Consider the following 13,572-nt stretch of genomic DNA (forward strand, 5'->3'; position numbering starts at 1 on the left):
GCGAGTTTCCAAATCCATAGCGACCTTTTCTGATATATAATTACGTGTTTGGGCATCGTGAGCTTCCAGCTCTTCCCTTATCATGGTTCTTATAAGTTCTGCTGGTAACCTTGTCTTTCGAGAATGAGGTGATATGGGTGATGTTAACGGAGGAGATGGCAACATAGTGTTGCTCAAAGCTTGCATCGATAGTGTTGGAGCTGACATTGTCGGGCTTGGGAGGGCTGATGGCAGTGCTGATGCTGTTGCACTACTGCTAGCACTACTAACAATACGAGTACTCGGCGTTTGATTTGGGAATTGACTGCTCCAAGGAGACTCAGGAGTTACAGACGATATTGAAGCCATTACAGCGGCAGCTCGCTGTACAGTATCGTCAAGATCCATTGCATGCTTTTCCTTGTTATCATTTGCTGAGATCTGACTTGCATTCAAGTCAGGGGATTGTCGCGCTTCTGATGGCAGTTCATTTACGTTTATACCATCGTTGTGACTATGACCTGCAGCACTCACATCCTCCTTCTCATCATCAAATACAAAATACTCTCTTAGGCGATCTGCTAGTACTAATTGCAACCTCTTTTCTATCCGTTCTTCACATTCCTGAAAAGCCAAAAAGTTCTTTATTCTGACCTTGGGTACTTCTTTATCCAATCTCGTAGTAGTTTGCTGCAACATTGTCGAGAATCGACCTATACGAGACTCGAGAACCTTGGTTATACTGGCAGAGCGCAATTCAAACCGTGATTCGGCTTCTGCTACAACGTCATCGATATACTGGCGTGTTCGACGCTCGGTCCTAATAGCGGCCTCTGCAGATTTAGCCTCTAAAATTGGAAAAAGGGTCAACAGTGGCCTAATACTCGTAAAATACATTCATCGATGTTGTCAAGATGAGGATAAAATACGAACGGCATATGCGAGTGGCTTTGATCAATGCTCAATAGAATCTTGCAGTGAAATCATTGAATACGACACGATGGATGAATTTCCAAGTGTTGTTTATCATCTTTTCTTATATAGTTCTCCTTCCTTCTGCGCAGCTCACTTTGACACTGATGCTCTAAAACCCAAACACAAATGGGTGGCCACTCCAGATTGTTTACCTTGTTGGGCAAACTGCTGCATTTTAGCTTCCAGTGTAGCAATCCGTATATCCATTTCATCTAGTAGACTCTTTCTGAGTTCGACAGGAGTGGCTTCACTCATGCTGCTTGTTGATTGCGCTGACGATATTGCGATGCTTGGTTCTCCGACGACCTCCGATTGATCCTTTGATGATCTACGATTACTAGAGACAGTAGTGGTCTCTCTGCCAGATTTCATCCTGCCAGTTCTGTCTCTTGTGTGTCGAAAACACCCTGACTAGTCAAGTTGCCGTTGATTCGAGGAAATCCAAGATAGTAAACCGGGGAGGTCGAAACGTTTACCGACCAGATCCAATAGCTATATCAAACAATTAGATGGGAACTATATGCAACCAACTCTGCTCTGTGCCTTGTTGTCAGGAACCTTTTTGTGAACACCAAAAGTATGTGGATTGCGAGGAAGGAAAGAAAGTAGGGTCGCTTTGTGATACAGCTGACAAAAACAAACTTCCAGACAGGCTTTGCTGGTGTAAAAGCCTGAAAACACCTTGTACCCTGTACACCTTGTGACGAATGATGTTATTTTCCTTCCTGCGTCCAACCAAGCTGCACATAAATATATCTATTGACCATGTATATAAACTTGCTTATCAAACCCGCAGCTCACCACCCAATTCATCTGCTTATCCATGTAAATGCATCTCACGGGTGCGTCATGTGTCGTTATACGTCTTATAAGCTCACCAGTCGATACCTGAAAACACCATATTGCAAAATCATCCCCGGTTACATAGAGATACTTTGCATCCGACGAGAAACAGCATCTGGGCAGCGATACCTCAGCTGGAGCTCCGTAACACGACAGCAGGATCTTTGACGAATGCGTCAAGAAGAGAAGCAGCTTTCCTGTAGGAGTAGACGTACTTGCTAGCAGATATGGACCACTCTCTGACGTGGCCAAATGTAAGACTGAGAAGGATATCCAATCATCATTATTGGCGTTCATATTGTACTTGACCAGTTTTGGCTGTCCATTTCCAGAGAGATAGTAATACAACAAATAGTTGGTGTCACGGCATGCCACTACGAGTGCTAAACCGTGCTCATGTGTAGCTTTGACAAAGCAGACTGCTTCCACCTGTGTTTCATGCTTCAGTACAATCCTAGAGTCCAAATCCGGCAACCCATCATGTAGTCTATATATACACACGGTTTTGTCATACGATCCAGTAGCAACCCATCCACCTTCTTCAGTTTCTATGATATCGGCAGCGACCACATATTTACTATGATTTCGACACGTCATTAGCTCCTCATCTTCTAAAATATCAATCATGCTCATATCGCCTCCCATAGATGTAGTTATTATAACGTTTGGCAGCGTCGGATGAATCACAATGTTTATAATTGGAGACGATTGACTTGACAAAATTCTTTCGAGATGTGGTTCCCCAACAAGACTCGATACACGGATGGATTTATCAGCTGCAGATGTTACAATGAGCGGCAATTCACCACCATTGTTATCGTTGATCGTAGCAACAGCCAGTACATTTGAGAAGTGCGGAGTGAAGTTATACAGTTGATTTATTGAGGGAGGACTCGTTGGTGGCTCCTGTATCTTTTTCAATGCATCCGTTTCACTATCAGCCAATGAAGAGCTTTCAGTAGTTGCTTTGCGTGGAAATCCTTGATGCTCAAAACTCTCACCAAATTGATGTTGGTTGAGATGATTCCGTTCTAGCTCCCAGTCCTCGTTTCAGCTCATCCTCAGCTTCCGCCAACAGGCTCAACAGTGGTTTTCCAATACTAATTCTCTGGATATCATCGGCCAATTCCGTTCCAAGCTCCTGTTTCAAAGCATGAACAGCAAGTTCGAAGTCTTCGACTTCCAAGAATTGTATGATCATAGCAAGAGCTCTGTCTCGCAACGTATCTCGTGTCATCATCTTTGAAGGTTGTCTATATAGTATTTACACTTGACTAGGTTGAAGTTCTTATTATCGAGAAACAGAAATTACACGTTTACGGATGTACTCCAGGATCACGTCTGGGACGCTGATCAGGCTGTCGATGATGATATAATCTCGTAAATCCTAGTATGACTGAAATTACCATACTAACAAACCCCACCGTCCCAATAATCATCTTGACCTGAAACACCGGATTAGATGCGTATGGAGAATTGATCAAAGCAGCTATAACTATCAGAATAATTCCGAGCCAAGTGGTAATGAGTACTTTGAGCTTCCAATGTTGTTCATACAACAAACACTCGGGCCCTTCGTCACGTATCTGATCGAAAAAGGTTGGTTCAGGTTTCCTTTCGATGCCAACCGATCTGATTTTGTGACTTTCCAGAGATGCAATGCTCGAGACGTCAGACGTTGAGATATTTGAATGAGTTTCAGGTTCGGTTGTCATCTAAGACGTCAGAATTGTTGAGATGCGTCGTTTCCTTGAGTGACAGCCAGTAGTTGACAAGGCTCGACTAACTTACGCTAAGTACAATAAAGTTTTTCTGACGTTAAAATCGTAGATTGAGGGTAGTTTTTGACTTGTTCCGGAGGGTGTGAGAGGATTTGGAACTAGTGTTGCATCTTTCGACACATTGGTGTTTCAGATATCTTTCGGCTTCAGTCGCGAGAAAAGAATGCTATGAGGCACTTCGTAAGTGCGGTGAACAGTAGTTTAAGCCTTCATCGCTTGGCGGTGGTCTCGACTGATGCACTAATTAAATGTGCGCAAACCTCGCAAAACCAGCCAAACCTGTCAACTCCGCAAAACTGGCTTCTTCTATTCACAGTGAAGGGACGGATTTGAGTTTTGAATGTCATTCTCGATTGCTACTTCATTGGCACATCGGCAAGCTCTCTCTTCTCGCAGTTGTTGTTGTTTGCGGCGGGATCATAGCCAAACCTTGGTTTCCAACGCGAGAAGGCAAGGAGCGACAGAAACGCCAGTGCAACTTTATCTTAAACTGACCAAAACATTTTACATGCATGAATCTTGTGTATTAAACTATGGCAATGTATTTTCCCTCCTACGTTTTCCATTCTGGACTCTTAAAGTACAATTTCTTGGGCCAACTTGGCCATCTCACCTTCTTCATCTGCTTTGACCACCACCACCTTCACTATACTGTCTGCATGACTTATATCTACTAAGTCAGCGCTACCATCAACACCTTCATTCTTGGCATCATCCAACTTGACTCCCAATCCATCCAACAACTCACAAACCAGCCTCCTAACTATTTTCGAATTCTCACCAACTCCCCCAGCAAACACAATACAATGAGGAATACCTTTTAAGGGTACTACATACGATGCGACATATTTGGCAATGCGGTATGTAAACATGTCTACAGCTAGTTTACATCTTCGATATTTTTCGGAAGTGCTGTCATTTGAGGACAGGATTGGCTCTATTTTCCTAAAGTCTGATTCTCCACATATACCCAGCAAGCCACTTGAATGGTTGAGGATGTCTTCGGCCTGTGATACCCGGATAGTGTCTGTCAAAGTTGTGTGTTCAGCGAAATGAGGTTGGGATAGATGGAATATGGCAGAGGGGTCGACATCTATGTTGGCGTTGACGTTCGCAAGCGTTACAAAGAATTTTTTGGTCATGCAAAATCTAGAATCCCAAACCATTACCTCCAGATCGAGTTCCCATTATCAAGCCTTCTAACGGTGTGAGACCCATACTTGTATCGACACTTTTACCATCCAATATCGCACACGCCGATGCCCCGTTTCCAAGATGCAGCGTAACCAATCTCCACGGAAGTTTTATGGCACCAATAGCAGTAACGGGCTTGACAGACTCCAGATACGCAGTAGTCTTCTTAGCAAGGTACCCATGACTCGTTCCATGAAACCCATACTTTGCAATCCCTAATTCAAGACATTTGTCATATGGGAGTGCATAGGTTTTGGCGACTTCAGGCATGGTTCTATGAAATGCGGTATCGAATATTGCTATCTGTGGTTTGTCACTGAATATAGCCCTCGTTGCGTGTATGAGTGACAGTGCTGGTGGGTTGTGAAGGGGTGCCAAGTCTGATACGGTTTTGAGATCTTCAATAACTTTATCGGTCAATATAGTTGGAGCGTCAAATAGCTTTCCTCCATGAACGACTGGAATAGCTCGGAAGAGTCAGATTTTACGTGGAAAAAGGTGCCGAGGGGTTTCGGCTACAAGGCCTCAAAAAACCTTGACCGTTCATTTTGAAAACGTAAAACTTACCTCTGTGTGCAATACAAGCAACATGATCGAAAACCAAGTGTGGTCTAATCTTTTCCAAGAATGCTCGAAACACAACTTCATAATTGTTGATATCTTCTTGTGTCGGTGGAGAATCCTGTTCAAACATGAGATATTGTCAAGCTCTTGCATATAGAGGGCTAGTTTAGAGCCAAATCAAACAATTGGAAGCAAAATCTTTGGTTCGAGCGATGATCGTTGTAAGAGCTTACCCAAAGAGCTTCATTCTTGATCTTGCTCGATGATGGCTTGATGACGGTAACATTTATGGCGGGTTGCTTCGAGAGAAGAGCGTCAATGGAGCCTGAGGCAACGAGAGTCAGATCCTTTGCTGAATATAGTTTGAATTTGATGGTTGACGACTAAGTTTTGAATTGTTGCTCAAGTTAGCTCTTGTTGGGAGTTTAAAGGTGGGTAAACGCGGTCAAATTGGAACATAATAATTCGAGGCTTACTCCTGAGTTCAGTACAAGTATTGTGCTTGAAGCTTCTTCTGCCATCTTGTGATCTTCTGCTGCGTACGTGTACAGATTGTGGGTTTGTGAAGTTTCATGCCGAACGAGAGCAACGAACAATCATTTCCTACCCACTAGCGTATTGAATGAGACGGGAACTAGATATTATATTCAATCATGTTGTCGCGTGGAAACCTGTCAAGCAGGAACGACCACAATCACTTTTCGAGTATTTCGCACAAGGAGCACCACCGTCACTTTGAACCATGACTATTTGATCTCGTATTAGTAGCGAACAATTCAGAAAATATCATGGATCTCCTTCCGGACAAATAGTTTAATATTTAGAGTGTTTCTACCAAATGCAAAGTAATTAATTGGTTTGATTGGTTCAAGATCGTTTCGTTCGTTTATGAGCATCACCATCATCTTCATCTTCAGCAGCTCGCTTATTATTGCCGGCTGCTGGCCCTTCGTCCGTCTCTTCCTCCTCCTCATCCTCCCATTCGTCGTCTTCCGCAAATTCTAGACCTCCAGTAATTTCTCCTCCTTCATCGTCCTGTTCTTCCTCACCTTCTATTTGAAAATCTGGTCCCTCATCATCATCATCATCGCCCTCATCGTCCTCTTCTTCACCAAAAGCCCCCAGCTTTTTGAATATCAGGAGCCTCACGGCATCTATTTGTTCATCAGAGGTTGCTCTTGTCATGTTCATCATTGAAAGTGTTTGAGCATCGGTTGGGCTTTGGGAGGGTACTTCTAGAACCACTTCTATTTGACTCGTATCAGCAGTGGCAAAGTGCATCTGTGTGTGCGCAATGTGTCAGAAGATGTTGAAGAGACGTGAGCAACCTTTGTGAATTACTTTGAATGCAAAATTTTCTAGATCGTCGTCAGGCTGATCATCGTCGCCAATGACTGGCGACCAAACACCTTTCAGGAAAGAGCCTTCAAGCTTCAGTTTTTTCAACTCTCCCCAGCAAGTGTCCTAAGGAAGCAAGCGTCAAGATTCTACAACGTATAGAACTCAATGAGGTGGCGAATGTTACGTTGAGATGAAAATAGTTGCCGTTTTCTGAAAGCCATAAAACTACTGTCTCTAGAGCGTGAGTGACAGCTCCCGATGAATTCTGAAGCCTGGGATGAAAGGCTGGTAAGCGAGTTGCGAAATGCAGGCAGGCGCAAACACAATAGTTCTTTGATTAGGTACCAGTTTGCTTTGAATTCACCGTAAAAGTCAGGGATTGTTGGTTTGACAGCTGGAGTCGTTGGTATCCTCAAATGGTGGGCAGCATAGTCCGTAGAAGCCAAAGTAATATTCACTGACATGCTTCTAAACGATCTACCGTGCTCAATAGTAGACAGAGCTCTCGTATCCAACAAAGAATCAACTCGAATGGATTTTGTCGGCGTTCAGGAAACAAGCTAGATCACCATGTAGGGAGCGAGATCTATAAGAAAACGATGAGCAGTAAATTCAAATCAACGTGTAAACAAAGATTCTTCAACTTTTCATCGCTTTCCTTAGTGAACGTGAACGCGTCCGCCATCTTTGACATCAATATCCAAAAGATCAGACAAGATGACTATACCTAGCAATGGAAGCAACAACAATACTCGTCAATCAACATCTGATGTCTATACTCAGAAACTACTCCAAAGCTTGAATGGCTTCCAACAAATGGTATCTCCCGTCACAAAATATACCTCAGTCTATGTCGATGAATTCAAACGACGCGCCTCAACAGTTGATGCCACTCTTTCAAAGTATCCGGTCTTCAAGGTAGAATTCCAACATATTTTTTCATCACTCTTTGCTGCTGTTACATTTGCTAGCCCCGTGCATCAATTGTCCAAACATGTGCAAATCTTGTAGAATGGGAACGATGCTTGTACTATCCCGTGTTAGACACAAAGGAGATATCTGAATAACACTTACATATTCTAACACTTCATCAAACGATAGGTCTTTGTCTATGCTTTACTCGCATGTGCTGGCATCCCAACCGTGATTTATGGTACAATATTGCCGGTTGAAATTTCTCGACAACTTCTCACCATATCAAGACAATGCTCATCACATTCATGAACCTACCTAGCTCTCCTCGCTTTCTTCACCTTTGCTGGATCTGTAAGTACATTGCGACTTGTCGTATGACGATGGACCAATGTGCTAACCCATTCTTGTCTTCTTTTGACCAGGTCGGTATTGGTGTCACGGTCAGTCATCGCGTCGTACTCTAGTGCCGTCATTAACTCATAGTAACAACGACGGATGCTTCTTAATAGGTCGCCACGTTTGTTACTGGAGGGTTCCTTGTAAGAGTTCTCTCCTCTCTGTGACATTCCAATAAGCCTCCTCATCATTCAACACACTTTATTCGTCTAGGCAATGGGTGGTCTCGTACTTGCCATCTTCTTTGGGTATGTGACCGCGGTCTTGCATTCAACCATGTCATGGAAAACTTGTGTAGACAATCAACAGACTTCGCAAGAAGCATTTATTGATATTCTCTATACATTTTAGATTATCTCTGATGCTGGCTGCTTCGATCGCTGCAGGATTTGCGATATCCAATCAAATCAAAACAAAGTGAAACAAGCCAATACCCTGAAAAGCAAACAAATATCCTCCTGTTTATGCTTGTTGAAACTTGATACCATCTTGTTTGAAGCACAACTTTGACGTGCTCTATAAATAGTTTGTACTTTTTTCGGTAGAGATGTTTAAAATGTTTGATCGTAGTCCCCGTGTGTACGTTCTTTACTCTAGATATTATGCGGCAATTATGAAAAAGTATTAGATTAGAATGCCCATGCCGACGCGTTTTTTGCAGCGTAAAAGTCCCAAAAGTGGTTAACAGAAATCAGTCGTGTCTTTAGCGTTAGGAAGATATAATTCAGATATACAAGACCACAGACAGAACAATCGACATCAGGAACAGAACAATTGGCCAAGGAGCTTAGCACTAAATGGACCAATGAAAAGGAATGCTATACTGTTGGTCTGTTAAAGACTCAGCTGACACGATGATGCAACAAGTGAACTCAAGGCCAAAACCGTTCAAAATGAACCAAACCAAGCTACTAGAACGTTGGGTAGGACAGATTACATCAAAGCGCTTTTTGCCAATCTGATCCAAGGAGGGTTGATCATCAACGCCAATTGCTCCCTGCGATTCTAACCGGATGGATTCAGTGGGCCATGCCAATTCCTAAGATTTGAAACCTTCAGAACTTTGATGATTATACCTATTAACGGCTCTCAAACAATTTGTAAATTATTGAACGCAGCAGAATGGCATCCTTCCAAGAAACGACACTGGAACCTTACGGCGCCTTCCAATACACGACAGTCACACTAAATGGCCTTATCTGTTGTGTCGGAGGACTACTTCAAGTAGCAATATTCTTCATCATCGTCACAGACAAGATTCTTATAAAACGTCATGGAAAATTCCTGCCTGCATCGCATTTGCTGATGCAACACTAGGAATAGGTCAAACCATCGTATCTTTTCGTGGAATTTATATAGGCCACTACCCGGGATTTGGTGACTGTATTTTTCAGAATGTTATTGAAATGCAGGGAATGTCAATTGGTTTATACTGTATCATGGCACTTGCAATCGACCGATACTATGCAATCGTCAAAGGTCGACAGCTCCCTGATACTGCCATTTATGGGATGATTGGACTCTTTTACTTGGTTGCTGTCTTTACGTTTGGCATGGCAGTCTACGTTGGAGCCTTGGAGACATTGGAATTAAGAGCCGCGAACACATACTGTGGCTTTCAATGCGCTTCAAGATACCCTCCGACATTGGCAGTAGGCTTGGCTATATTCTTCATGGCTTTCGCTGCAATGGTACGTTAAAACATCTCTTGTCGTGTCTTCGACCAACTTTTTTTCGTCCAGGTCTAAACTACAAACTGAATACTTACAAGCTTCAACTCTCATAATTTCCAATCTAGAATCTCTTAATCACTTTCAATCTCGCAGTTTTGCGAGCTGTCTGGGCATTGTCATCGACAATGTCAGCATTGGGAATCAAGGCAGCAGATACAATCAATCCCGCTCGCAAGGCTTCAAAGGATACTGAAAATCATCGTTCATCAGTGCCTTTCTGGCCGTCTCACGAAATCATTATCTTCAAGAAATTCATAATGATTACCGCCGCCCTCTTCATTTGTTGGTAAGTGTTGTGTGTGGCCTGGTCTGGAGCGATTTCCATACCTTGCATTTCTGATATGTGTTGTCGTGATATTTTTACAGGGATTAACATACAGTGGTTTTGTTTAGGAATCCATACATGATTGTAATTATGCACGATATTATTTCGGGAGTTCCAATGATTCCAGAATATGAATTTTTCGCCATATTGGTTGCATCCACACATCTTACTGTCAATGGTATGGTTTGAAATGTTGCCTTAGCAGCAGAAGATCTAACGCGAAAGCACCAAATAGGGTTGTTGATGCTCTATACCAACAAGCCACTGTACAAAAAATTCTTGAGACTGTTCGGACTCAGCAACGAGAGTAGATTGGAACCGTCACGGCCGTCCGTGTGTGTTGGGGGTAGCGATGCGCTCGGTTCTGGGCTTTAAACATACTTGTAAAGTGGAATAGCTGGCCTAGTCTGTCATTAATATGGGTTTTATATCACCGAAAAGACATCCAATCGCCTGTAATGGACGATGGTCGAATAATGACACTGACTCGGATGAAAACATTTACCAAAAATCGTCAGGTGCCCCTGTGTCTGAATATAAGTCGCGTCATCTGTCAACTCATGAATTATGAGGCTAAATGGTTAAAAATGCAAAGTGCGAATTGCTATGCTTTTTGGCGGTGTACATACCCGTGATCCATGAAATGTTGTCGTCAGTGTCAGCCTGACTTTTGGCATACGGAAAGTGCTAACAGCCCGGATACTGATAGTTCTGAGCAACAAGAGCCTCAAGTAAATAGCACTACTTATTACATGCCATTCAAAATAACTGATCGCAACTTTATTAACCATCCTTCTGTACTAGATCTGGACAAAATCGTGAATTTTTGCAAAACAAAACCATGGCAGCATCTTCAATAAAAAGTGGAGCAGAACCTCAAATCCATTTCGACCACATAACGACTCGAAGTGCTACCGTATCGTGGTCCTTTGATCCACCTCTGCCCAGAAAGACATCCGTCACATTCACATTGACCACACGACTAATGTCAATCCCAGTCGCAGAAATCACCACGCATTACAAGGGACCTGAATGTTCGTGTATTGCTGAGAATCTGTTTCCGAATGAAAAGTATGTATTGAGATTGATTTGCGAATGGGATGGTGGGGATCATACGACCACGGAAGTGCAGTTTTCAACTCCAGGTATACACCCAAAGCATTGGTTGCTTTGTTTCGCCTGGAGTTTAAATCGGTTTATTGATTTGAATCTAATTGTTCTAGACGAGTCTGATCTACACCGGGCATCTACTCAGCTAACGAGGGCAGTAACAGACGGTGATGTGCTCGCCACAACGAAATTGTTGGATACGTATGGTAAAGAACTGAGTCTCGAAACTAGAGACAAATATGGACGGACGCAGCTCATGGTACGTTTGTAATGTAGTAATTGTTTCAGCATCAAGATCTTGACCTTACAATGCCAGCGCTAAAAAATCCACCTCATTTTGTATAGGTCGCATGTCATCAAGGCGGCCACGAACTCGTATCCATACTAATCGAACACGGTGCAGACATATCAGCAAAAACACCCTCCGGAAAAACACCACTAGCATTCGCCTGCTCCTCTGGAAACTTGGCAGCCGTCCAAGTTCTTCTTAAACACGACGCCTCGGTCGACAAGATCGATTCTGCGGGCACAACACCTCTAATGATATGCTGCGAAAACATGGTCGCCTCGAATTCCGGAATGCAAATCCTACGTGCCCTACTAGCAGCCGGTGTATCCGTCAATATAGAAGACCAAGCAAACATGACAGCTCTAGATCGGATCTGCATCACGTCGGGCCATGTCGAATCTGCCAAGGTGCTTGTTGACGCTGGTGCGAGACTTGTAAATAAGCCTGATAAACGGCATACAAAGACGAATTTGATGATGGCTGCTCTGAATGGACATGTTGGATTGTGTCGGTATCTGTTGGAGAATTGTCATCAGGATCCGAACGCAAAGACGGAACTTGGAGGGACGGCCAGGATGTTTGCTGAATCTGCGGGACATCAGGGGGTTGTGGAGTTGTTTGATGCTATAGGTGTGTACAAATCTGATCGCCATCCTGCTTTTTTCGCTGTTTCTTACAGGTGTGATAAGATATCATGATCCCTAATATTCTGGTTTCGCACAATAGTTTGGGGATCCTCACATACCACGCCTTCAATCCGATTCCAGGACTCCTGAACATTAGACGACTGTTTATTACTATCAGGAAAAAGCCATATCACGACTATTGTAGATATTTTCAAACAAGTGTTTACAGAAGATTACATATTTTTATCACTATTGCTTTAAGACTATAGCTGGTATCAGCTCAAACTAGTTTCATACTATAACGGTGGCTTTATGCACTTATCACTCGTGTACGTCGCCATGGTTTCAAGAAGAGGACTCTGGCAGCTGCAGCCCCACTACTCAATCTTTTAGGTGACAGGACATCTGATCTTTCAGGCGACCTTCTCACTACTGAGGGTCTAACCTGATCAACACTCTTTCTATACGTGATGCTCGTCGTGCTGATTGATTCCGTCATTTTCGTTAACGTTGGCAGTATAGTGGTTGAAGCTGTCTGTTCAACAGATTCAAAGAAGCGGACGTTACGTTTCTGAGGTAGTGCTGGTGGGAAATCGGTTGGATCTATTGCATTACCACCGTATCGTCTTGGGAGGTTGTCTGAGGATATAATGCGAGGGAGTTCAGACATTATTTGGGATTCGCTGTATATCAGCACTTTCTTTTTGGCTGTTTCGGAGAGTGCTGGTTGGCTTATCTTCCATACCATCTATAAGAAGGTGAAATTTGGTTAGAGAATGGTCATAGTGACATTGATGACAGCTTTTTTTTCACCTGGGAAAACCAGTCGGCAGGGAATATAATGAGTCGTCGTAGTATGTCTGGCATATGAGCCCTCAGCAAATTAGCAGCTTTCGTCAAGAATGGTATGCCGTCCACATTCGTGTTGGTCTCTGACCCAATACGGTCAACGATCAAGGTTAACTGATCCGTCACAGTGCTTTGGCATACGAGTACATGTTAGATGGAAAAGATAACACCAAAAGCAATTCGATGGCCCACCCGTCCTCAACTGCTCTCGCAACAGTCCATATGACGAAACGCAGAGTCCGTTCCTGCCCTGATGGATCTGCGGTATGCCTCGACACTCGCCAATACATAACCGGCGTTCCGTCCCTAACGTGTAAAACCATATGAGAGCGCTATCAAAGGTGTGAAATACGGCTTTCAAGAGTACCTGGCCCGTCCAAAGAAGTACAATTTCCCAACTCTCTGCTCATCAGCAAACTCGGCAGAGTTCTTGACCAACTGGTTGTACCCAAACTTCAACCTCCATATCAAATGCTGCTCTACAGCGTGGTACGCGGCCTGAACATTGCGGTGGTGTCCTTTATAAAACTTGTAGATGTTCCAGTCTGTTAGATCCGATGAATGCAGTTTGGTCAAAGTTGGATCTGAGCGAACGAGTTTGATGAGTTCGTCGAGATCGTGCGTTATAGGTGATGGTGGATATTTTGGAGGT

General features: G+C 43.4%; 2 protein-coding genes across 2 annotated transcripts; one reads left to right on the forward strand and one right to left on the reverse strand.

The window, feature by feature from the left end:
• Window positions 1-1,710: 1,710 nt before the first annotated feature.
• Window positions 1,711-5,857, reverse strand: SmJEL517_g05475 (acetate kinase; the record flags this gene model as incomplete). The annotated part of the gene is made up of 8 exons (XM_031171401.1): window positions 1,711-2,731; window positions 2,799-3,050; window positions 3,118-3,292; window positions 4,192-4,671; window positions 4,748-5,230; window positions 5,340-5,454; window positions 5,570-5,719; window positions 5,813-5,857. 8 exons carry the CDS (start codon window positions 5,855-5,857, stop codon window positions 1,711-1,713), a joined length of 2,721 nt encoding a protein of 906 aa, XP_031022632.1.
• Window positions 5,858-10,887: 5,030 nt separating this feature from the next.
• Window positions 10,888-12,221, forward strand: SmJEL517_g05476 (uncharacterized protein; the record flags this gene model as incomplete). The annotated part of the gene is made up of 4 exons (XM_031171402.1): window positions 10,888-11,191; window positions 11,270-11,415; window positions 11,502-12,075; window positions 12,172-12,221. The coding sequence occupies 4 exons, from the start codon at window positions 10,888-10,890 to the stop codon at window positions 12,219-12,221; spliced, it is 1,074 nt and encodes a 357-aa protein (XP_031022635.1).
• Window positions 12,222-13,572: the final 1,351 nt, after the last annotated feature.

This window comes from Synchytrium microbalum (assembly GCF_006535985.1).
Source record: "Synchytrium microbalum strain JEL517 chromosome Unknown SmJEL517_scf0050, whole genome shotgun sequence".
NCBI classification, from domain to species: Eukaryota; Fungi; Chytridiomycota; class Chytridiomycetes; order Synchytriales; family Synchytriaceae; genus Synchytrium; species Synchytrium microbalum.